Source organism: Labeo rohita, chromosome 23, assembly GCF_022985175.1.
Source record: "Labeo rohita strain BAU-BD-2019 chromosome 23, IGBB_LRoh.1.0, whole genome shotgun sequence".
Classification (NCBI taxonomy): domain Eukaryota; kingdom Metazoa; phylum Chordata; class Actinopteri; order Cypriniformes; family Cyprinidae; genus Labeo; species Labeo rohita.
In genome coordinates, this window is record NC_066891.1 from 25,612,094 (window position 1) to 25,638,701 (window position 26,608).

The window sequence follows — 26,608 nt, forward strand, 5'->3', positions numbered from 1 at the left end:
GGAGAATATATTATTTTATTAAATGTCAAAATTGTCGCGGATGAAGGGTGAAGAATTGACGTTAGTCACTGAGGATTGAGTATTATTTTGCAGTATTTTCAAACGGAAGCTCTAGAACAGTCCAACGAATGTGATGGGCGTGGTCTGAAGCTCCACCTACTCGTACTCCCGTGACACCAGAACAGAACCCCGGGAGAACATACCAGAAAACCCGAACAGACGCCGCCGACCCTCACATACATACACAGCCGCCAAAGTCATGTAAGTCTGCGCGTTCTGTTGTACATATCTGTTCAGATTAATGCAAAATACAGCTCGTTACTGAAACCAAAACTGAAATACTGTGTACACTGTGAAGCATAGCGTTAGCATTAGCTACTTCTGCACGACTCATTCACTCCTCTCGTAGTCGTTAAACTATCAGGTAACGTAACGGGCTTCTCGGCGGATTTATTAAACACTGGATCCAGGAGCATTACGTTTACAAATCTGTATTATTTGTTCAAATGTGCATAATGTAAAGTAAGTTAGCTCGTTACGGTTAGCCTGTATCAGCTCACCGGTGTTAGCATGTTGCGTCATTTTGCCACTCAAGTCTGTTGGTAAACACACAAATCTTTGTAAAATTGTTTTTGTGTTGATAAACTCGCTTAAAGAGTTGTTAATGTGACGGAGCTCATTGGTTTCTTTTATGGCCGAATGAGTTGCGAAAATGAGCGCGCCGCCTGCACGTGCTTCAGGGCCAGAATGAATGAATGAATGAATAAGTTACAATAAAGCACATACTCACTAAACCAATTACAAGAAGACAAAGATTATATCTGAATCTCTCATCAAAAGTCTGTTTTTAAATAAATGTAGTGTTTTTTTAAATGGCAGACATTCCTCAGACTATTGTATCAGTAAATCATGTGGTCCTATCTTGATTAAAAAAAAGAAAAAGCTTGTGGCCTGATGGTATTTCACATCAGTTACCAAGTAATTGATTTGGTGCTATAGGCATGGACAGTATGAGGATTAGATTTATTATGAGGATGGAATTTAATTCATTTGTTCATTAAAATTCCGTTATTGTTAAGTGTTTACTTGTTTCATCTTTAGAGTTCAACCGTGAGTCATTCAGTACAGCAGGGGGAATTTGATACACCTTCCTTTAGTGAAGGAGCAGGAACAGAGGCAGCAGGTTGAAGTGGTGTCACATATGTCCATGCCACCTGCTCTTTACAGACCTACTTATTTGTTGAGAGAATTGAGTTTTTTTTTGGCCTTGTCTTCTTGTAGTATTTGTGAGAAATGTGTTTTGACACCTAATATTTAAATTAGTGCTTGACTTATGGATTTTCATTCAACAATGTTGATATGAATTATCTAGAGAGCGCGGTAAACTGCTTTTATATGACACATATTGTCAAAATCTGTGAAAACAGATTAAAGGGAAGATTATTATTGAAATGTTAAAATGCATAATGATTTTTAAAGAAGTCTCACCAAAGCAACATTTATTTGTTCACAATTACAATAAAATTAAAATGTGATTTTGTGATATAGCAAGACAAAATGTCTACCCATTTTTTTCTGATAACTTTTTAAGAAGGCTTTTTAGATGCATTTATTTAATTAAAATATACAGTAAAAACAGTAATAGTGTGAAATATTATTAGAATTTAACATAGCTGTTTTCTATGTTAATATACTTTAAAATGTAATTTTTTCCTCTGATAAAGCTGAATTTTCAGCATTATTACTTTAGTCTTCAGCATCACATGATCCTTCAGAAATCATTCTAATATGCAGATTTGCTGCTCAAGAAGAATTTATTACTGTAAGCAATGATGAAAACAGATGCTGCTGCTTCATATTTTTGTGGAAACCATGATAGATTTTATTCTTCAGGATTCTTTGATGAATAGAAAGTTCAAAAGCACAGCGTTTGTTTAAAATTGTAATCTTTTGTAACGTCTTTGCTGTCACTTTATGATCAATTTAATGTGTTATTGCTAAATAATTTTAATATTTACTTAAATATATGGGCTATTCTACAGAATTGGTTCAAAGTCAGAGTTGAAAAAATGTCTTTTTCCATAAATCTTGTACGTACGCAAATTGTATAATCGTGCAGTTAATTCTCATATTGTATTTTCAGAAAGTTTTGGAATGTTTGTTCTCTTCCCAAATTTGTCACTACCAAAACACAGTAATATATAATTTAATAAGAAAGGTTAAATTGACCTATTAAGATTTTGCTTGCTTCTTACTTGTAATTGTTTTTTTTTTTGTTTTGTTTTGTTTTTTTTAGTATATTATTAAAAGATTTTCAGGGCTAATAACAGTTACAATTTTAACAATATTTCAAGTGTAATTTATGAGATTTGTTGTATTTTAAATCCAATTTGTCCCTGTAAAAGGCAAAAGTTGATCATACTGATTTCAAAGTTAAGGATTCATTAGTTTGAATATACACTGAACCAAATATTATCATAACATCTTAGTTGATAATTCAATATACTTTATTTTTGACAAAACAACTCATGTTTTGGTTGTGACAGTGACAGTAATGTTTCGGTAGCAACCACTTTTAACTTGCATACTAAAACACTACTAAAATAAAATAAATAAAACTTTATTTCCCCTAATTAAAAGATTGCGTTCCCTTTTGTCACTACCGAAACAATGATGACATGTTTCAGTTGTGACTGTTAAAGTAGTGACAAATTTATGGAATAACACTAAAAAAAAACTGATGTCATTACTGAAACTTCACCAAATGTTTCGGTGTGACTGTTTCAGTAGTTCAGTAGTTGACAATTTTAGATACTTTTGAACCTAGCTTAAAGATGCTAATCAGCACATGGTTAACAAGCACAGTTGCACACACATAAAAACTAAATAATATGGAATAACTCTCAAAAAAAGTGTTTGATTATAGAAAAATGGTGTTCGGTAGTGACATGAAAATGCAGGTAAAGTTTCATAATTTACATAAAATACAAAAATTATATCTATATATGAGTTGAAATTTAGGCGTTAGCGTTCAGCACAGTCCCCTCCCAACTGAAAGTACCCACTAAATGATGAGTTTATATATATTAAGCTTACTGATATTTTAAATAATATTGTTTAATAGATATTAAAAGGATCTTAGTAAACAAGATTTGAATGATTTTTAAATGTTTTTTTTTTGCTTGTGGGGCAGCTGTTTGCACCAATTCTGCAGAATTGCCCATATAAGAACAGTGTCTTTAACAATAAATTGGGAAAAGCATGTTTGTCTGTTGACAAGATACATTTTATAACCTTAAATTATAAAATATCAGCCAGTTGTTCAGCCTTCCTAACATATTCTATCCACATATAAAATTGTTATCCTTAAATTGTCCTATCCATTCTAGCTTTAATTTCAATCCAATTTTTTCTTATCAGGCATCCAGCAGCCGCTAAGTGGTACGACAGACGGGACTTTGTCTTCATTGAGTTTTTGGTGGAGGACAGCAAGGATGTCAATGTAAATTTTGAGAAGTCCAAATTTGGTTTCAGGTATGTAGTTCTAACTTTAATCATCTGTGTAAATCCCCAAAGGTCTTATTGTCATTGCTTTAGATTCTAGGCTGTAGTTTGATTGTTTTGTGGCTCAGCTAATGCTGTCTTCTGCTCTCTTCCAGCTGTCTCAGTGGGACAGATAACATGAAGTACTCAAATGAAATTGACCTTTTTGAATCCATCGATCAAGACGTGAGTTTAGCACACAGTTGCGATATCCCGTTTCAGATTACCCTCCAATGAGATGCACATTTCAGGAGCACATTTTGTTATGTTTTACTTTCTGTTCTCAGGGGTCCAAACACAGACGTACAGACCGGTCGATCTTGTGCTGTTTACGGAAAGCAGAGTCAGGGAAATCCTGGCCCAGGTTAACAAAAGACAAAGCAAAGGCAAGTTTTGTTCCATATTTATTGTCACGGCAGTATTTACAGTTAAAACGGTCATTATTTGATTAAGGACTATGTCAGATAGCTGAATTTGACCTTAAACCGTATTAGTAGGTGTTGGCTTTAACAATCTTAATGTCAGAGTCCACTTCTACCCCAAACCTGAAAGTATGCCTCAAAAGAACTCTAGATAAGTACATGAATCCAAATGCTTCTAGCAATTTTTTGTATTATCATTGCATTCTCAGTGCCGCCACAAGAGGCGCTATAGAAAGATTTACTGTAAAATGTCTTCTATGGACGATTTTCTGAGGAGAATCTTGTTGAGCAGGTCTAATAGTAACACGTATGTGTTTGCATATTTTTCTGGTTTTAAAATTTAATGCAAACCAAGCAGTAGTTTGTGGCATCATAAGTTATTTGGCAATGTGTCTAGTTAACTATTAGTTTTATATATAACCTGTTGTGTAAAATAATTAACAGCGTATCATACCAGCCGGAATTGTAATGTCAGTGCATCCACACTTGTTGACTGTTGAAACTTGATATACTTGTATTTTGTTTCTCACTTGAATTTTGTCTACAGCTCAACTGGCTTAGTGTTGACTTCAACAACTGGAAAGACTGGGAGGATGATTCAGACGAAGATTTGTCCAACTACGATCGCTTTTCAGAGGTTAGTACTTTTTCGTTGAAAAATAGCTATAATTCACCCTCGCGGCAGTATTGCCTATTATTATTATTATTATTATTATTATTATTATTAAGGGAACTATGTGTGAAGAATGTGTTTGTAATTAATGCAGTGTACTGACTCGTTTGTTTGTTTCAGATGATGGGCAACATGGGAGGAGAGGATGATTTACCTGACCTAGATGGAGCAGATGATGTAAGATTTAATAGCTTTTTCATATGTGTAATAAAGTCTAGTTTAATGGGATGGTTAATCCTAATCGTTCATTCAGCCCCATGTCATTCCAACCCAACATGTTTTTTCCATACCATTAAATTTTATAATATTCTGCTGTTTTGAAAAATGTTTTTGTCCATACTATGAAAGTTAGTGGGGTCCAAAACAACACTGTTTGAACAAACATTCTTTAAAATATCTTTTGTGCTCCACTGAGGGGAAAAAAAAAAATCATACAGGCTTGGAATGACATGAGGGAAAGAAAATTTACTACATTTTTACTTCTGGCTAGACTGTCACTATAAGTTTTAGCTTTTAATCAACTAGTTGTTTGGCTGGTTGGGTTGTCTGATGCTACCTCAAGGAGCATCCTAGTTCAGTCAGGCTCATATAGGGTTAAGAAGGGTGGAGTGCAACAGAATGGAACAGAACACAAAGTTCTCAACACGCTCTTGTCTTTACCTTGACAGTGGCTTAAAGGGGATGAAATCAAAAACAAGTATTTACTGTGCTGACAACTGGTCTGGATTGGTAATCTGACATACCTGGCATTTTCCAGGTGGCCCAATGCATTTGAGGCCAATACTTTTTCTTTCTTTTTTTTTTTTTTTTTGGCTGGCCCATCATGCAGAGACGGTGTCCCATTGGTTTGTCTTCTGTATTGACAGTGTAAACCCAATCACAATGTGCCATAAATAGAGCAATGAAGTATCTTGCTTCACCTGTATAAGTATTGCTTCACCACTGGAAAGATGTGGAAATATTACAAAGTCTATAAACAGGATGTTAACAGAGACAGGACACGATAAATAAAGACATGTCAGCAGAGAAAATATTATAGCAGGCACAGCAAGCTCACTGTTCGCGCTCCCTGAAATATTCAAAGAAAATCCTAAATATTTAATTGAGGGTAGGAGTTTATATGAATGAATATCAGAATGGAACCGACTGTTTTAAAAAAAGAAAAAATTCAGATGGCATTTTGTTTTCATCTCACTTTCATATAATGCATATTAAAATAGTTAAAGGCACAATATGTATTTTTTTATTATTATTATTAAAATATCAAAAAACCATTAGACGAGTGTTATACTGTATTTTGCTGACTTGTGTTCTTACATTATCCCAAATGTTTCAAAGAATGTTTAAATCGAGAGAAATACGTCATTTTAACTAGTGTAACGGACCATGTCATTGCATCGCCTGCCAATGACGTCACACATCCTCGATTTTTCCGGTTTTATTTAGTAGAGAACATGGAAACTCCAAAGACGCTTTAATATGTTATGCATTTTATTAGACGGGTGACGAACATACAGAGTAGCATTATAACAGCACTTCAACACACTCAAATGTATCTAGTAAGAATTGGAAGCAGTGGACTGTGGCATAATAAAAGCTTTGCTGCTTTCGAGCCGTGTATCGTGCTCTTCCTTCAGTAGCAATCACTACAGCGACGTCATTTCGCTTTCACAACTTTCAACCCCACCCTGCTTCATACTACAGTGACCATAATAAGTCTTTAATACATTAGCTCATCAATAAACATGATTTCTGCCTGAGTCCCGACAGATTGCACAACTGCCTTTGATTCCACACTCAGTCACGGCATCATCAAACTACACCTTTGTTTCTTGTTTAGAATATGCGCCGTCTAGCGGCAAAAACTTACATATTGTGCCTTTAATAAGTGCAGCACTGCTTTATTTAAAGCAATAAACAAGGAAATGCTATATTGGAGCTGTTCCATAAGCGCCACCTGCTGTCAGAGAGTGAATTTGGATTTTTCACATAATTTTACGAAGCTAAAGTCAGACCATTCTGTTTGCATTAAGGGGAACATCGGATGCAAAATTCAAAAATCAATTTACTCCTTTATCAATCCTCAAAATACCTAAACAGTCTCAATTATCAGCCCTCAGTCAGTTGTATGCTGTCCGCCATTTTTTCCACGCTCGAGCAGCTGCGGTGACAACAATGGGCCTCATTCATGAAACACGAGCAGAACGAATTTTTATGTAAATCGTTGATAAAGCCGTTCTGACGTAAACTTTTGGATTCATGAACATTTTAGTATTTTCAAAATGTTAGTTGGTACGAAAGAAATGTACACCTGCTCCCTACCATGTGTAAAACGTTTTATGTTCTTTTTGGAAAACTGATGCACTGAATTTTGATGAACCACTGCCATTATTAATTAGTATTTTTATTTGCTGCTGAGGCGTTTTACAGTTATCAACTATAACTGTAAAACGCCTCACTCATCACCGTCACTATTTACCCAGCCGTAAATAGAGGAGGGGCAGGACAAATACCGACCAATAATCCTACTTGTACAACAACTGCCTACAACAGTGAAGTCAATATTACTGGTTACTGTTTTTGTTTTATATTCAGTAAAATTCTTAAAAATGACATACTAGTAATACGTTGCTGCCGTGGATGTTCCACATCATAGTAACTAAAGCAACTCAGCTGGAAAAACGATGTGCCACCAAAGCGTTTTCAAGCTCCACCAGCTAGTCGTTTTAAGAAGAATGCCTGACATTTTTTCAGCTGGTTATAAAACTCTTTGGTGGACACATGTTTTTGAATATTTATTGTTAAGCATATGGCCTATTAATCTTTTTTACATTAATGTAGTATACTGGAGCCAAACCTGTGAAAGTAGAGCAGAATATTCCACTGCGTTCCTGGACACGCACTTTGCATAGCTGTTATTCTTAGGAGGGGATTATGCTAATTGTGAATGAGCGTGCACAAGTGCCCTGTTTACGAATGATTGGAATTTATTAACATACACGTTTAACTATCAGATTGGACGTTTACGAAGTGTTTGTGATTCGAGAGGAGTGTTTTCGGGAAGGTCTGTTTTACTTGCAAATTACTCCGAATTTACTCATATTTACACAAGTTTCATGAATGAGGCCCAAAGTTTCTTAAGCAATGTAGATGTTTTGTAGTTGGAAGTAAAAGTGAACATAAGAGTCTTCATTTTCTCCACTGAGGACGCAGTGGATTTGTTTTTTGGGGTTTTTTAAACTTGGCATGAAGTACATAAAAAACGAGCAGTAGCTCATTATCATTTAAAGAGACATGCACCTAAACAGGTTGCTTTGAACAGAGCTGTTTTTGACAAGGTAAAGTAGTGGTGTTTTACATGACCATTGAGGAATTTTAACCAAAGTATGTTGCAGACATTTCATGAAGACCCTAAAAAAAATCATACCAACCTGTGGAAAATAGGCACCTGACGACCCCTTTACATCTTGAAATTATACAATCTAATTTAAATTAAAAAAAAAATCTGCCCATGCTAAACGAATGTAGCATCTTTGTTTGGATTGTGGCTTTTAAAGGATGTCTCTAATTTTAAATGGCTAAAATTAATTTAATTAATTTTGTTCAAGGCCTATTATAGAGCAAATGCACATCCTGTTCTTATAGTCTTTCATTCTTTTTGTCTCTTGCTTAAAGAAAAAAGGGCAATTGGTATTGGAATCAGCCTATTTGCTTGGAAAAAAAAATTGTAATCTCAATCTGCCATGAAAAATAATGATTGGTGCATGCCACATTTTTGTAGATGGCCTACTGGTTTCCTCAAACAAGACCCATTCTGATTGTAGTGGTGGGCCATTTGGACCTAAAAGGCAGACAGTCTAACATGTTGACAGTAGGCTAAAACGGTTGCATCTATAAACTGATCCTCTACAAAGCACAGTAAATATTAAAAGATTAGTTATTAGTAAATAATAAAGGATTAGTTCACTTCCAGAACAAAAATGTACAGAAAATGTACTTCACCCCCTTGTCATCCAAGATGTTTGTCTGTCTTTCTTCAGTCGTAAAGAAATTGTTTTTTGAGGTAAACATTTCAGGATTTTTTTTCCATATTGTGGACTTCAGTGGTGCCCACAAGTTTGAACTTCCAAAATGCAGTTTCAACGCAGCTTCAAAGGACTCTGAACGATCCAGACTGAGGAAAAAAAAAAAAAGGGAGACTTGTATACTTTTTAACCTCAAATGCTTGTTTTGTCTAGCTCTGCCATGCGCATGCATACTATACAGGGTATGTCGCTGTTTTACCTTTTTTGTAAAGGGCGTTTGATCATCTTTGCACGTTCACTTTGCAAACATTGGGTCGGTACTTCTGCAGTGATGTAGGACGATTTTGCTATATGGAGAAAATTCCTGAAATGTTTTCCTCAAAAAACAATTTTTATACGACAGAAGAAAGAAAGACATGAACATCTTGGATGACAAGGGGCTGAGTAAATGTCTGTAAATTCTTCTATATCTACTATAGTGACCCATTTCTGCCTAAAAACATGTAATGTCATCTTCCTGCTATGAATGACTTATTGGATTGTATTTTTTTTTTCAGGAATCAGCTGATAGTGATGATGAAAGTAAGTTTTCCTCTTTTTCTAGCTTGTATATTCAGAGCTATTACTGTTTTAAAGGGATGTAGTTCACTCCTCACAAAAAAGCTATTATTTACACAATTTATCTATTTTTAATATTGTAAAAAAGAAATATTCTCATGTGTGCTTCAAGGATGAAAGAAAGTCTTTGGTTTTGCAAGGGTGTGAAGTTGAGTAAATGATGAGAATTTTTTTTTAAAGTGTACTGTCCCTTTTTATATTATCTTGACTCATTATGCAGAAAAATATTGAAAATGATTTGCCGTCCTTCAACTTTTTCCGTTTAAATACAAAGGTGAATTTTTGAATAATTTATAATGTCCTGGCAAGCTCCAAGAAAAACAAAAAAAAGCTCTGGTTTCCATTCATTTTAACTGCAAGAAGAGCAACCAATATATTATACCAGTACATAACAGACTTACACAAACTAAAAACAACGTGAGAGAGTAAACTGACAGTCTTTTTCATACTTTTAACATGTTTGTGTTGTTCTCCAGAAATGCCAGATCTGGAATAAGTGCCTGGCATGTTGTGGACAGACAGAGGAGGAGAGGGGGAAGACATAACGAAAAGAGGAAGCCGTCACATAAACGCTACATGATCTGAAAGAGAGCAAAGCTGAATTCAATGAGAGCGTTGAATTCATCAGCATCACCTCTGTCTACTCAGTGGCTGCACTCCAGAAGATCGTCATACACCTCTGTTGGGAGTTAATATGCATATTGTTGTACAGAGCTTCGTTGTCCCTCTCCTTATGAGCAGTCCTGGCTTTTTGTTTTAATCTGTACTAAAAACATGTAAACTTCAACTGTTTGGGAAAACCTGCACTGTATTCATATTTTTTCAACCGAAAAGCAATAGATGTGATGGAAAGTTTCTTTTTTTTATTGTAAGGCATCGAAATTAAACTGAAAAGTGAAACTTTGCAGAGGTGGAGAGAGTTTGTGTCTCGCAAAATCTGTAGATTACAATCTTGGGATTAAAGGAAAACAATGATTATGGATTTTGGAAAACTGTAAGTACCAGTTCATCTCCCTAACATCGTCTCTTGAGGTGCTACCAGATTCATTGGTTGTTGATATTTCTGACTCTCTCCAAAATGATCAAGTCTATATAAGCGCTGTATTTGGTATTGGACAGTTAATGTCTTATTACTCCAGTATGATACGTGATGTCTTTAAATGTAAAAGATAGGAAAACAGAAAGGTATTGAATTTTTAAATCTTAAAAATAAAAAGACCAAATAAGTTTACATTATCAAAATAAGGTGTTAGACTACATTAGGGCTACATTAGGGCTACATTTTGTGCACATTGCTGGTTGACTCCTATCAATGTTTTCAAAAGAACAAAAAGCTTTCAATTTTGTCTACCTATTTCTAATAAACTGCTCAATGCTTAACTTTTCTTTTTTTTTTTCATTTGAACAGTAAAATTGTCAATTGACCTAATGAAGAAACCAATGAGTTTAACTTTTGTTTTCTCAGTATTTTTCCATGTTGAAAAATGGAACCTTATTGTAAAGACTCCTCCCTCAGGCAACCTAGCTTCAGTAACTTGTTCAAGGGCATAATGGATGATAATCTGAGCAAGTTATATTGCATGGGGTAAAATTGTTGTTTTTACTTGCGAACTCCATATTTTCAGAGTACTTAATAAGCATCCACAACTCGCACTTTTCTACAACATTAGGCTGTGAGGTCAAGAAGGAGGTGCTATAATGATGGGTTCATAAATGCGTGCTCACGGCCTATGACGACATGCCGACACTTCTCGCTTCACACCAACCCTTAGCAGGGTGTAGCCTGTGTATAATTTTCTGCCATGTTAATTAAATACAAATGCGGTCAACTTTTCAGACGGGGGATATTTCTGGATAAATGCAGTCGTTTACATATTACGTGCCTACTGGATGAATGGCATTGCCTCTACCTATCAGTAGCGAACCATCACTTCCTACAGCCGCATTGTGGCTGCGCATCCATTCCTCTCCAGTGACTTCAGACTGAACGTAATCGCGCTGGGTCCTAAAGCCTGACATTTATCTGTTCCGCTCGTTAAACACATGACGTCTTCCCTTCTTATGAGGCAGCAACAAATCTAGGTATTACAAAATGGTATGTATTTCATAGAAATGGATAGTGAGTATTTGTTAGTAATTTTATCCACCTTATTTTTCTCGTAAGACTGGGCGCGGCCATTTGTAAATTTAACGTGTCTGGCTTCCGGTGTCATTGGCTTCCAGTAATTTTTAGTTGTACAAAACAGTTTCTTGCTTGATATTGCAAACTGGTGTGTTATACGGTGCATTATCTTAATTACGAACACATTGGTTTGTAGTACAAATAGTTTTACAGTTTACTGCACTTTGTTATTCTTCTCGTTATTTCCCTATAGGGGATAATGAACCGGAAGTCTCACACATTCACAGAAAACGGATTACTTTGAAACGTTGAAAAATAAGGTGAATACACCTTATTGCAACCATCCCTGCTCTTTCACTCACCATGATGGAGCAAATAGCTAGAAACATGTTTTTCCCTTTTGGGTTTTTGGACTTTACCACTGTTAAAGTTGCTGTAAGTGATTTTTAGGAGTACCACACATATAAAATGTGCCTAAATCCTAGCACACGTGTTACACAAGGACTTGTGCCCAGCTAAAATGATCCAATGTCCCAAATGAAACCTAAAATGTAAAATGTGACACCCTACAGTCAAATGCAATGCCTGTTAGATTTGCATTTGTGTATTAGCCAATCAGATCCAATATTATTATTGAAATTCACAAACAATTTCTGAGTGACAGTTCTTCAGTGTTACGTGATCCTTCAGAAATCATTCTGATATTTTGATTTGCTGCTCAAGAAACTGATTATAAATGATGAAAACATTTGTGTTGCTTAATATTTTTATGGAAAGTAAGTTTTACTGTCATTTTTAATCAATTTATATATCCTCGCTGAGTAAAATAGCAATTGAAGACGGAAATAATATTTGGGAAGCCTTTTATATTTGCAACTGAGTATTAGAATATCATAATAAGGTGCTTTTTTTTACCAATAAGGGCTTGGGAAATGTAATATTTTCTGACACTTAACTGCATGTTAATTAAATTACATGAATGTAAACTATACATGAAGTGCTTTTTGACCCACTTAAGTAGGCCTCTCACATCTTTGTATGAAATTTCATAATTACTTCTGTTGCCTGTGGAAATATGGTTACTGACAAGCATTTATAATAAACTAAAATATACTTTAATGTAATTTCCATTGAAACTTCTATGTAATGTTATTAAAATATATTTATAATTACACATTTGTAGTTGAAGTTTCAATTTAAGTGTTTAAAATATCCATTCATCTGTAGGTTCGCTGGACTTTTAAAATACATTAACATTACATGAACATTACAGTCAAACAACACTACAGTGAAGAAACTTGAATATTTTGCTGATCGTTGCTGCTGAAAAAGGTCAATTATTGTCATGTTTTGGGCTGTACTAATCGGTCAGACCGGGAAAAACATTTGGAGTATTACAGACTGCCAAAAGTTATAACAAATCAAGGAGAAGAGTGAAAAACTGAGGAACAAAAGGCATTTGTGGTTGGCCAAACTAAACTAGGATTTCCAAGGCAAGAATCTTGACAACATTCGTGGTTGTTCTTATCATTTCCAATCAGGTAGGTGAAATATTAGCCTAATATCTTAATTAATACTACTTGTATGTATTTTTTTTTTTTTTACCAGATATTAACTTTAGTTTGACAAAATTTGCACCCTTTCCTGCTTACTAAGTCCTTTATATGATTTAGCAGCTTCCACACATTTTATCTGTGGTTTAGACAGCCATAAATTAACAGAAAAACATATTCAGTCATACATTAACCACGCAATGAATGGTGTTGTTTACATCCGAGTGTCACCAATATGGCCACACATACAGGCAAACCCTCTATAACTTTCATAAAAAATGAAATCTTACACTTATAAGAACTATCTTTAAAACATCACAAAAGATTTAAACAGTAACTTAAAATTTGACATTGTAAGGACACTTTTTAAAAGTGTGTTTAAGTGTAAAACATAGTTAAAGGACTCTTTTTAGTGTCATTTTATTTCAGTGATAGTATCTGCTTGTATAGTGTACAATCAGGCACACTTCTTATTCACAGGGGTATTGTGGTCTGCGTACAGCTCTTTTCAATGAGAGATTGGTTTGTGTCAGATGTCCGTGGTGTTTGGCCCTGGTCTACCGTGGCCTGCAGGAGCGCGTCCCGTCGGCGTTAAGACCCGGAGGCGCTCGGCCGCCCGGCCGTCATTCACTTCCTCTTTCGGCTCGCTCTCTTTCTCTCCTCTGTGATCATGGCTGCGCTCAAACATTACCAGCCATGTTTGCAAATCTGAAACCCAAAGGTTAGCGATTTACCCGTTTATTATTTACATCGCTTACACCCTCTTCATCCACATTGGTCCTTCGCCGGGGGGCCACATTCTCAGTCTCCTGTGCGATCGGCAGATATCAAGGTTGGGCAGTTTTATTATCATTATACGGGGGAAACTTTTGAGAGTGTGTTGTGTGGGTGATGCTGCCTCATTTTCTCTTACCGTATATCGGGAAAATAACGTGAATTAATCAACAAAAGATGACCTTTAGAGACGAAATGATGAACGTCTGTTTTTTAATGTCGCGTTTGCAGAAGCGAGGGTTAAAAACACGCTAACCCTAACGTCGTACAGCTTACAAACCCTGTAATATTTATATAATCAGCCCGTTTTATCTGTACGTTTAGCGTCTTTAATTATTTAAATAACGCACAAACCCGTGGTTATGTAAATAAGACCTGGTGTTTTCATTCACACCACTTTCGTCGATGATTAAACGCTCTTAAATGGCATTTAAACCCCATTTTCATTCATACCCCCCAAAATATTGAATTAACATTAATGCTAATCGGCGAATATTGTCTCAAAGCTCATAAACGGTCGCGATGAGTCGTTGAGATGCGGGAACGCAGGCCTCATTTTGTCACGGCATCACCGCTAATATAAACCAAGCACTTTAATCAAACTTCATATCAAAATATCATTTTATAAATGCCTCTATAACCCTAGGTTTTTATTATGAGCGTTACTAATACGCTTTCCCATAATGGTTATTCGCAGCCACATGTTTTAGTTCACAATTAATATTTAGTTTTAAACCAATGTCTTTTTGTTTTCGTTTGTGTTGTTTAGCCGCATCTCGGTTCTTTTTCTTTTTTTTATGGGTTGGTGTATGAAGGTACAAGAGTGAAATTATATTAAAGCGAGCGAAGAAACCGAGTTAGAGCAGATGTGAGGTGGTTTAGCTCGAGTTGTGGTGTTTTCGTTCTGGAGAAGTTTTATCAAATGTGAATATATATTTATATTTGTGCGTGCGTGTGTGTGATGTGAGATCCAGAAGCAGCAGCGCATGGTCATGTGCAGCGGTTAGCCTCCGTGCTAACCGATTCCCACATCTCCTCTTTTCGTTATTCACATTTGCCTTGTGTTTTTTCGTAATTAGACATCGTTAATTTTTCGTGCGTGTTGTTTTTAAGTCACTCTGTTTTGGCTGCACGGCCATTCTGAATGAAATCTTACAGTTTTGAGTTGGATGTTTACTGTTAGCCGTGCGGCTAATGATGGACACGCATAAAATAATTAGTGCCGGATTTGATCTAAAAGCGTAAATCTGCATGAGGGCATTTTAATGAGCTTTTATAAAAATACACGGGACTGACTTGTTATGTTTCAGGTGTAATCGTTGAGTTTAAGGCTGGGGTTCGGCATGAGATCTGTGTGTGAGATGTGTGTTATTTAACGCGATTGCTCGGGCATCTCATCGGCTTTATCTGCGACATTTTATGTTGAGATGTGAAGAGCAATATTTGTGATGTCCGCCACAGCAGGGCTCACTGGCTGTGTCTCAAAACCTCGTAAGCCGGCTACCTGCACAGCATTTTTGGGCGTCATTGGTGCGTTCCGAACGGTCGGTATGTCCCCGAAGATGCCGAAAATCCAATTAGAACGTTCTGTACGCGCCAACAATGCTGATAAATGCAGTATAGTTAGGGAGAACGCTAGGTTTTGAAACGCAGCCACTGTCTTCTATGCTTCAGAAACGTTGAACGCTCCTTACAAAGGTTGAATGAGAGTTTGAGTCTGTAGATTTTTAGTAAAGAGAGATAAGCATCTGCCTATTGTTTATTAGCTTGTAGTTGAAATATGAGGGAGGTTATTTCCGAGCATTTCAAGACGGGTTTAAGTTTTATTTTTACACATTTTTTTAGTCATAAAAATGGGTTGTCCACTGACTTTTTTTTTTTTTTTTTTTTTTTTTTTTTGATAAAGATTTTTTAACTGTTTGACAGCTGAATGACAGACGCCAAGGTAAACAAAATACACCCTGTTGAGTTGTTCAAACAGTAATAGCATGGCCTTAGTGACTCCAAGGTCATGGGTTTGATTCCCAGGGAATACTTGAACCAGTGTAAGCTGTTTCTGCCAAAAGTGAAATAAAAAAAAAAACATTTTCATCCATGTCAAAATGATGTACTATCGTGACGAGACATTAAAGTTTTAAAATGGGCTTCTTGAAAATATCCCACATCCTGTCCCGCCCTAATCTTACTCAGATAGTTAATAGGGTTTGCACTTATCTCATGGTTTGGTCCGTTACACGGATACGCGGCCATATTGGATATACTCAGATGTAAACAACAGCATGGATTGCAGGGTTAATGTACTGAATGTGGTGTTCTGTTAATTTTTGTTGTCTAAACTACAGAAAATATGTGTGAAAGCTGGTAAATCATATAGGGAAGGACTTGGTAAGCAGGAAAGGGCGCAGTATTTTGACAAACTAAAGTTAATAGGTGTTAAAGATGCGTACGAGCAATATTAATTAAGATATTAGGCTAATATTTCACCTACCTGACACAAATAAGAACAAACAAGGATGTTGTCAAGATTCTTGCTCTGGAAATCCTGGTTCAGTTAGACCAACCACCAGTTGGTTTTTTTTCGCTCTTCACCTTGATTTATAACTTTTGTCAGTCTATAGAACTCCAAATGTTTTTCCTGTTTTCCTCCCAAAACATGACAATAATTGACCGTTTTCAGTAGCAATGATCAGCAAAATATGCGATTTTCATTCGGTTCAGTGGCATTGTTTACCTTCTTTGCTGCCAATATGGCCGATTGATGACGTGTCGTGAAAATACATACAAAAAGTATGTTCTAAGTAGTATGACTGTACTCTAGGTGTACTGCTTTTACCATGTTGGCTTTGTCATGTGACCTACGACATCAGTTGCATCACTGCCATTCACAATCCTCTCCCATGGCCTCTGTTGGATAGTAAAGTGTGCATTGGACACTTCAGTGGTCCATCTGTGAAGTTTTATGAATACTATGAATTTGGAAAAGTGTGTCCGAATTCTTGACTTATGCACTATTCTATGCAATTTTGTAGTAAAAATAGTGTGTTTAGTGTGTTTGCACTGAAAAGCTCAATAATAAGTGCACTTCAGAAGCCTGGATGATCCACTTAAATTACAAAAATAACATAGTGCGGAAAGGACACTTCATGCTTTCAGGCTCTGGTGCTGGACAACAAAATAACCTTATAAAATTTGTATTGTGCAAAGTGTATAGTGCATCATTTGGGATGCAACAATACTGATTTTGCGTACTGTTTAGTATGCATATTCAGATGTTGTAAAACAAGCAACAGTTGCTATATTTTACAGTTGTCTGTGCATGGGAACGTGACGTGAGAGCCTTGTACCATCTTTCAATTGTTTTGTTTTTTTTTCCCTCGCCAGATGGAAGCAAATAACCATTTTAACTACGGGCCTCACTCTTCTGTGTCAGCTAACTCAGGACTGAAGCATTCCTCAGGAGATTCTCTCTATACTAACGGGTCCTCCATGAGCTTCCCCCAGCAAGGGAAAAGTAAGTCTCTGTCTTTGCATTTCTTAATTTCATGGTGCCCTTTAAGGTCTTTAATCTCTGTTGTTCGTCACACAGATCTGAATGGCGAAATGAATGTGAATGGCATCACTACTGCAGGTGGGAGCAGCCAGCCAGGCACCCACCCTCCCTCTTCCTCTTATCCTCATATGAGCAACCATCACCTCCCGGGCAGCATGGGATATGAGTATCTGTGGGGCCAGTCTCAGTACAACCCAGCGATGGGGCCTGTCCCTCCCCACGGGTTGCACCAGAAGCCAAGCTCCCAGGGCGGGGTACAACCACAGCAGCCTCAGCACCACTTCCAGGGCCACGGACCGTACCAAGTCAACGGCAGTATGGGACCGTCCCGGCAACCTCCGGGCGCTGGGCCGCAGTACTGGGGAAGGGGAAATGCTGGGCAGCAGCAACAGCCGCAAGGGGGATCTTCGATGCCCATGGGATATAACTCTCACGGCATATATGGGACATATCCTAACCAGGGCATCCCGCCGTCCCAGCATCACCAGCAGCCTCCGGCCTTGCAGCACCAGTCTGCAACGGCGCATCATCTCCAACACCATTCACACCTCCACCAACCTCAACACCAGCAACAACAACAGCAGCAGCAGCAGCATTATGGTATGATGCCTAATGGAATGCCGTTTTACCAGCATCCGTCGCACCAGTCCCAACCGCAGGCCCAAAATCAGTCTCAACCGCAGGCTCAGATGATACCACCTGCCACACAGAGCTTTACGCCTCCACGAGGAAGCCCTCAGCACCATCTCGTGGGCAGTGGAGGAGGCAGAAGCAGTCCCCATCACGTGCCGGTCCCAATGAGGTCCCCTTCTGCTGTGCCTGATAGTGGGTCGCCTAAGAGCAGAGACATGCAAGGTGAGTTGCCACAAACGAAAGGGTTGTTGTAGTTTAGAATTTTGTTTGTTAGTATTAAGTGTTGTTTTTTACATTTTAGTTTTGTAGCACTGCCAAAGTTACAGTGCTAAATATTTAAAGAGATAGTTCACCCAAAAATAAAAATTCTGTCATTAATTACTTACCCTCATGTCGTTCCAAACTCGTAAGACCTTCGTTCATCTTCAGAACACAAGTAACGATATTTTTCTTCAATAAACAGCAATGCAACTACCATATTTAAGGCCCAGAAAGGTAGTAAGGACATTGTTAAAATAGTCCATGTGACATTAGTGGTTCAACCATAATGTTATGAAGCTATAAGAATACTTTTTGTGCACAAATAAAACAATAATAACGATTTTCCTTTCTTCCGTGTCAGTCTTTGACGTGCATTAACGATAGTATCACGACACATGCATGTGGTTGGCTTTCTGACGTAGAACCCAGATGCGCTACACGCCTTGTTTACAAGCAAAAGACGATGCACGCTGTACATAAGTCTTCATAAACAAGATTTCACCAGAGAAAATGAGTTGCAATTTTTTTTTCGCCCAGCTTAACTTACTCGAACCAGAATTTACAAACATAGGGCCCTATGAAACCTGTTTCATTTTTTCCCAAATCCCGTTTTATTTATTTTCTTTTTTCAGAATTTCGTTTTTTTCTGTTTTAATTTTTCTGGTTTCTGCTTCTTTTTCTTTTCTTCCTGTTTTAATTTTCCTGGACTCCTTTTTAATGGTTAAATTAAGTTTTATTTATCAAGAAGCAAGTCTAATTAATTAAAATCATGAAACTTTTACAATTTAACACCGGTTTATTACAGGTTTAACAAAAATTACATATTTAGGTTGTAAAATAAATAATAAAGCATTAATGCTTTTAATAAATGAAAATTGAACATTTTATTTTTTGGCAAATAAAGTGGATTTACGATTAAAACAGAAGAAATATGATTATTCCTTAAAAATAAGGTTTTAATAAATTTAGTAGTAATAAAACTATCACGTACATTCTTCTGAACAATAGTAATGTTGGGTTGCTGTGAATACCTTTAAATTTGTATGTGTATATGATATGACGGTAGTTTTACTCAAATGAAATGCTAAATTGCTCACAAAGTGTCTCTCAGAGCAGTTCTGGAGATGTTGTTCATGTATCGTTTAGTGAAATGGCAGACGTTAAAATCACAAGTGTTGTACGCTTCAGAACGAGTAGTAAACAAAACCGCGCGTCTGCGGCATGCATTAACACAGAGACACGCAGAATTCATATTTAAATAGTTATTTTGTGGCTTAATATTAACAAATATTAGTCTATATTGCAATTTGATTTAAGTGTAATGACCTACTTTTGATTTATTCATCCAAAATTCCGTGACATTCCGCGCTAAACTGTAAATTCCGTTTTTATGACTGGATTCCGGGATTACGCATCGCAGAAATCATAGGGTCCTACAAACGATGAACTAAGGCCCTGTTTACGCTAGTGCGTTTTCGCTTTAAAACGGCGCTTTAAAACGAAAACGATCCTCGTCTGCACTGGCACTTTCACTGCGTTTCAGAAACAATCTCTGTTCACACTACACAACCGAAAATGCATGTCATATAGGGCTGAAACGATTGTCAGCAAATGTATTTTGTCAGATTGTCAGCAAATGTATTTCATTTGATCTCATATGACCTCATGTAAGAGCCTGCAATAATGCGGTTTGACCAGTGTGGCGATGTAGCGCAAGATTGTAATTCAGCTCTCCTGGATGCAGTTCAAGAGAAGATACACACAGCTCTTCAGAGCAAACACAGCCGAACCTATGTGGCTTTTGGATGAATATGCAAATATATGCTAGGCGCTTTCCTCTCAATAATGACGTAAACGCAACAAAAAACTGCAATGTGAAAGCAGCAGTTAAAAACACATCTCATTACAGTGGTGTGGATGTTTGCACAAGCTCTGCAGTGCGGAACTTAAGTAAAGTCACATCACATTACATTTATTTATATAGTACTTTGCAATAAATAGCCGTAAATCAAGCAGCTTTACAGCAGTAAACATGAAGAACTAGAGTCAGTGTCGCTTTCAGTTAAAATTACTACTTGATTTTCTGTTATAAAGCAGCTCTCCAGTGTGGAGCTAGCTAATGATACAATCTTTTTATTAAATTATAGTTTGGTTTGCAGAGATCAAAGATGGATCTAGCTCAGGACTGTTTAGATGATCATAACCCTATAAGGCATTTTATCCTAAAACAAAATGTATTATCACTTACCTTTATTTTGTTTCTTATCTGTATGACTTACAAAAGGAGAACTTAGGCAGAATGATGTATCATTCAGTTTTTTATATAGCTAATTAAATAGTGAATAAGAGTTTCTCTGTCTGTCATCTCATTTTGTGTGCCAAAAATATATGTGTGTATAAATTAATTGTGTAATAATTGTAATTGCATATAATTTTCAAAAGATGAAGTGATTACCTTTTATTTATTTATTAGAGTATGTGTGGGCAGCCGCGCCATCGTTTTCAAAAGTCTCTGTTTTGGTCCGCTTGAAACACAACCCTGGAGTTTTCAAACTAAAAACGGGGTTTGTAGCATTTTTAGAAGTTCTTTTCTTTTAGAAGGGTCGAAAATGTCGGAGTAGTGTAAACGACAGGCGTAACCATAGCAAAAGTTATACCTTTTAAAATGAAAATGCACTAGTGTAAACAGGGCGCATGCTCCTGCGTCAGCAGCACCACATGCATACATCGTGATACTATCATAAACGCGTGTCCGACTGACACGGAGGAGAAGAAATTGTTGAATAAAGTTGCTATTTTTGTTTTATTTATGCACAAAAAGTATTCTCGTAACTTCATAATGTTACAGTTGAACCACTGATGTCACATGGACTGTTTTAATGATGTCTTTACTACCTTTCCTGGCCTTGAATGTGGTAGTTGTTTTGCTTTTCAAGGTGCTTTGCAGGCTCAAAGATCTCAGATTTCTTAAAAAAAATCTTAATTTGTGCTCTAAAGATGAACGAAAGTCTTACAGGTTTGGAACAACATGAGGGTGAATAATTAATGACAGAATTTACATTTTTGGGTAAACTATTTGTTCAACATCTAAATTTTCAGCGCTATCTACTAGCAAGTAAATAAACTTGCCTTGCCTTGCCTTGCCTTGCCTTGCCTAGTATTGCTATTAACTAGCATTTCATGTTTAATAGATGTGGGTTGTGAAGTTATAATAAAACGCATGGATTTAACTTTAATATATTATAGTTTGTTTTGGAATCTGGAAAATGTTAGTTTAGTCAAAGCTTTTACCATAGTGATTTAAGGTAAGACAAAAGCACAGTTTGAATGGTGAATTTATCATGTGCTCACATTTAAAATTTTGAAAAATTACAACGTGCGCCTTTTAAGAATTTTTTTTTTTCCTGTTAACGTTAAAACACTCCTGCCCAATTCTTACATTTCTCTTAAATTAAATCTTATTAAAGATGTTTGCATAGTAGATTGTCTTAAATTAATGTAAACCTATGTAAGTTTTTAAGCTGCAAGCTGCATAGTTAGTTTGTTTAATGAGGTCTGCACCAGTACAAAACAAGATTGTTTCACTTGTGCAGATAGCTTTGTGAAAGCAATGATGTCTGGCAGTCATAAGTAATGTGATTGCAAAAATGGTAGCGTGTTTTATCACGCATGTTCTGATTTCCTGTACTTAGGTGGTGCCATGCACTTCCTGAATGAATTAATATCAGCAGCGCTAGTGTTCTCTGAAAACATGCCTTACTGGCCCAAAGTTACTTGACATGTATATCTCAAGTAACTTCGGACCAGTCAAGCATGTTTTCACCAATGCTAGTTGACTTTTTGGATTAGGAAGTGATTCAAACTGACGAATAATCTGTAAGCAGGTGATATCTTGCCCTAGTTCTCTTTTCCACCCACATTTAGTCTCATTCATTAGACAGTGGAAAACAGCACGCTGCTTAAATGCAATAAAACAATCAACAATATTGTGCATGACATTGATGCATATGTTAATTTTTGGCCTGTTCACTCATTCATTATGTACTACAAATGCCTTCCATTTCATTTTATGAAAAGATAGTGTAAAAGTGAATTCGGTGCACAGCAGTGTATAACCCAAGTCAGTTTGAACTCTAGTTTCCTGCACATTAACAGTAATCGTGCACTACTTTCCAGCCCACATCTCTGACCTAAAAATCCAATTTTAGTTGCATTTCAAACCACATACAAATTAATGTGGATTTTTGCTGCTAACAGCTGTTGTAATTTTTTTTTTTTTTTTTTTTTTTTTTTCTTTTTTTGTGGTCTGCAGTTCCTATGAATGAGCCCTTCAAAGAAGCAGATAAAGGCTTCAATGGAGTCGAGAGAAGCTCTGCACCCCAACGGTTGCCCAAAGCTGAGAGTTTTCCTGCAAAGCCCCCTAGCCTTGTTTCTTCTACCGACTACAACCAGGCTGCGCAGCTTCCAGCCTTGGACCTGGAGAAACCTGCAAAACAACATCAGGAGATGGGAGCTGTCGTAAAGGAGCTTAGTTCTTCCCCCGTCTCTGGACCTCCACCACCACTAGCTAGTCCACCTCGGAAAGCCTCGGCCCTCCCAGCGGTCTCTGGGCGGGATTCGCATTCTCCTTCGCCTTCAGGATTTGCTTTATGTTCTGGGGTCGGCGCAAGCGCATCTGTATCTCCACCATCTCCACTTCAGACGGTCACAAGACCTGGATTCTCCGGACCTTCATCAGCTGAAGGAACACCTGGTACAACTTCAATGTCTTCTCCTAAGAGCTCCAGAGCTGTTGTTTCCCACAACCAGCCTGTGGTGTTTTCTTCAAAGACCTTGATGCATCCTCCAACGCTGCCTCTGGCGGAGCCCCAGGGGTCAAAAAGTCCACAGGTTTCTCCGACACCTCTATCTTTAGCTGCGTCTCCATCTGTCGTCTCCGCTCCTCCTGCGTTGGCACCACTTAAAGGACCCCAAGAGGCATCACCTCTAACAGGCCAGAGTCCTAAACATCCTGCTGCTTCCTCGACTCCAACATCTGTTGCCGAAAACGTCTCTCTACCAGCAGTCTCTGCACTTCCATCCGTGGTCGCTGGTTCTCCTCAAGTTGCGGCTTTGGCTTTATCCACACCACCTCCTGTTGTTAGCTATTCTTCTCAGGCACCTCTCAATGTTTCTGCTTCTCCAATTGTATCTCGTTCCCTCATTGATGTGGTGGCAAATGTAGATGTTTCTTCTCACGGTCCAGGTCAGGTGGCTTCTCATGGTTTGGTACGGCACAGCTTTGGGGAATCGCACTCTAGTCCGGTAATTCCTGGTAAACATGAGGCCTGTGGTTCCCAGAGTAAAGTCATAATGGGCACGTCCAACAATGAGGCTCAAGCTGAGATGCATCAGGTGCAAATTCATGGTCGAAACCTTGAACCAGCTTTCGTTGTTCCAAAGGAACCTGAAAGAGACACTAGCAGTATCAGAGATCAGGCCGCCCCGAGGAAAGTAGAAAGCGAGGCTTTAAATGATACTTTTGGCACTGACACGTCACTGGACTATCCGTCTTTGGCTGAGTCAACCTACCTTGAAAGCTCAAGAGCTGAGGATGGGAGTTCAATGATGGACACTTTTGATAATTCTTTTAGTCTTTCCCAGACTGGAGACCAATCAAAGTTTACAGAAGGATCCATGATTGATGACTCCAGGGACTTGCAGGACACTTCCTGTGGAGAAGAAAACTTGAACAGCTCCATGACCTCGACCAGTTCCACCGAGGAGGCGTCTCTCAAAGATAACACGTCTCTACTGGATGACTCTTTGAACGACAGCTCACAAAACAGCTCGTCTTTGCTTTCTGCATCTATTAATGCTTCTACACACTCTATCAAAGGTGAGATTTTCAATGCACTAATAATGAAAAAATTATGAATTATTAAATGAATTGATGGTTATTTGCTGAAGATTACATTTAACAGTGTTAAATTAGTAGTGTTTTTATTTTAACCCTCTGAGCCCCTTCATTTTTGGGTTCCTCTTGGTACCTTCACAGTCAAAAGCAGGGGTGCCCAACCTTGGTCCTGAAGGGCCGGTGTGCTGCAGAGTTTAGCTCCAACCCCAATTAGAGACACCTTAACCAGCTAATCAAGCTCTTGCTACTAGGCATACTAGAAACTTTCTGGCAGGTGTTTTGAGGCAAGTTGAATCTAAACTCTGCAGGACACTGGCCCTCCAGAGGCGAGTTTGGGCACCCGTGGTCAAAAGTGACTGAAGTCTTCATGTGTTTTTTTCTTTAATAGGAAAATCAATGTTATATATATTTTGTTTAATAGTATTTTTTTATTTTTGTATTTTGAGATGATCCATTTTTTTTCTATTTGAAAATAAGAATTTAAAAAATCACATTTTTAAATTAATTAAAGCAGAGTTAATTAATTGAGTTTGCATTTTCTGCATTATGGCTGATTTATAGATTGAAGATGTCATTTTTCCTATAGGAAAATCAATGTTGTATATTTTTGTTCAGTATTTTTTTTTTCTTTTTGATTTGAGAAAGTTTTATAGTACCAGTTAATATTTTTGCAATAATTATATTCCATTTTTTCCGTTTTAAAAATAATGCAATTTTTTTCTAATTTAAAAAAAAAAAAAATAAAATTAATGCAGTATTTGTGGTTAAAATAGAGACTAGCTATTCATGATTTTCTGCATCATGGCTAATTCATAGTAGAGCTGAAGATCTTCACCCGAACCCGATGAAGCCCGACGGGACCCGACGAAGTTATATCATTTTACAAAGGCTCGGGCTTGCGCTCCGGCTTGCGCGGTAAATGTGCGGTCACGTGATGTGTTTCGATTAGCGCAACAAAGATGCGAAAATGGATGCTGAGGAGGTGAAACGGAGGCTTGCTCCTGGTGATTACGTTTTGACAAAATTAGCCAGATCAGTACTATGCATCCCGGGCAGTCGCAGCAGCAGTAAAAGGGTGTTCAGTGCTGCTGGACGCACCATCAGTGAGCGCAGGACCGCGCTGAAACTACAGTGAATTCAGTAATTTTCCTCCACATAATATGTAGCCTAATCTTGGTGAGTAAAGGTTTTTCAAATATAACTAAATATTAATTGAGCCTTAAATGCATAATGTAGACAGAGTATATAGGCCAATGTTGGCATTATTCTCTTATTACATTTCAGATGCTATTCACCGTCGCGTTGAGGCCAGATTGTGGAGAGAAGTGGCGAAGTAGATCTTGCAGAGCCTTTATCTTAATGTTGTTATTGCCAAATACCCATCTTAATTTAATTTAAGAAAAAGGCATTTTTATTGGCACGTTGGCTTATTTATAGGCTAAGTGTATACCTATTTAGAGTGATAAGATGTTACGATGTTACAGAGGACTTATTTTATTTCTTTGTTCCAACGTCCAAGTGGCCTATAGCCTACGTTAGTCATTAATAAATTGTTAAAACATGTATAAAATTACTCATTCTTGACAAAAGACAAAAGGCAAAAGAGCTGTGTGCTTGCGCACATTTGAATGATGTCGGGCTGTAAACGGGTTCGGGCTTTTAAAAAGCTGCCAATCAAAATATACTTGTCGGGCTCGGGCCTTGTCGGGCCTAACTTTTAAGGTCCGATTACAGCTTTAATTCATAGATTGTACATGCCATTTTATTTTATTTTTTATAGGAAAATTAATGTTATATATTTTTGTTCAATAATATTTTTTTTCTTTTTGAATTTTGAAGTTTTATGGTGCCAATTAATATTTATGCAATAGTCCATTTTTTTTCCATTTGAAAATAATACATTTTTTTCTAGCTTTAAAAAAATATTTTTCAATTAATGCAGTATTTCAGGTTGAACTAGAGACTGGCTGAGCATGTTTTCTGCACCATGGCTGATTTATAGATTGTACATGTCAATTTTTTTTTTTCTCAGTATATTCCCATTAATTTCCTTTGGTGGTAATTTTTGAGCATGGTGCCTTTTTTTTTCTTTATGACCACTTTAACCTTATCAGATTATGCTTTAAAATGTTTTGTGCATTCACTTGCCAATTGTAATAAAAGTTACTAACTTTAGCACCATTCTGATGAATCTAAGATTTTTAAAATTTCAATGTAAAATTGTTCAGTCAGAAGTGACTGAAAAGGCCCAGAGAGAGCAGTTGATTACAGTAAAGATAACATGCATGTACCAAATGCATATCTAATATCGGCAGATTCGATTAAAAAAAAAAAAAAAAAAAAAAATATATATATATATATATATATATATATATATATATATATATATATATATATGTGTGTATATATATATATGTGTGTATATATATATATGTGTGTATATATATATATGTGTGTGTATATATATATATGTGTGTGTATATATATATATATATATGTGTATATATATATATATATATGTATATATGTATATATGTA

The 26,608-nt window shown here is 36.9% G+C and overlaps 2 protein-coding genes across 4 annotated transcripts in view; both read left to right on the forward strand.

Annotated features, from left to right (window-relative positions):
- Window positions 1-131: 131 nt before the first annotated feature.
- On the forward strand, window positions 132-10,661 carry ptges3b (prostaglandin E synthase 3b (cytosolic)). The gene is made up of 8 exons (XM_051096245.1): window positions 132-261; window positions 3,421-3,534; window positions 3,660-3,729; window positions 3,831-3,929; window positions 4,513-4,602; window positions 4,759-4,815; window positions 9,221-9,245; window positions 9,758-10,661. Coding segments are annotated over exons 1-8 (477 nt in total). The 5' UTR covers window positions 132-259; the 3' UTR covers window positions 9,778-10,661.
- Window positions 10,662-13,510: 2,849 nt separating this feature from the next.
- The window catches only part of baz2a (bromodomain adjacent to zinc finger domain, 2A), a 40,777-nt gene continuing 27,679 nt past the window's right edge, over window positions 13,511-26,608 (forward strand). For 2 of the 3 annotated variants that reach the window (XM_051096228.1, XM_051096230.1), the window contains exons 1-4: window positions 13,511-13,788; window positions 17,112-17,241; window positions 17,317-18,135; window positions 22,487-24,052. In XM_051096228.1, the coding sequence (XP_050952185.1) occupies window positions 17,112-17,241; window positions 17,317-18,135; window positions 22,487-24,052 (2,515 nt within the window). In that variant the 5' untranslated portion in view covers window positions 13,511-13,788. The remainder of the gene's footprint in view (window positions 13,789-17,111; window positions 17,242-17,316; window positions 18,136-22,486; window positions 24,053-26,608) is intronic. The other variant, XM_051096229.1, reaches the window with a different exon arrangement.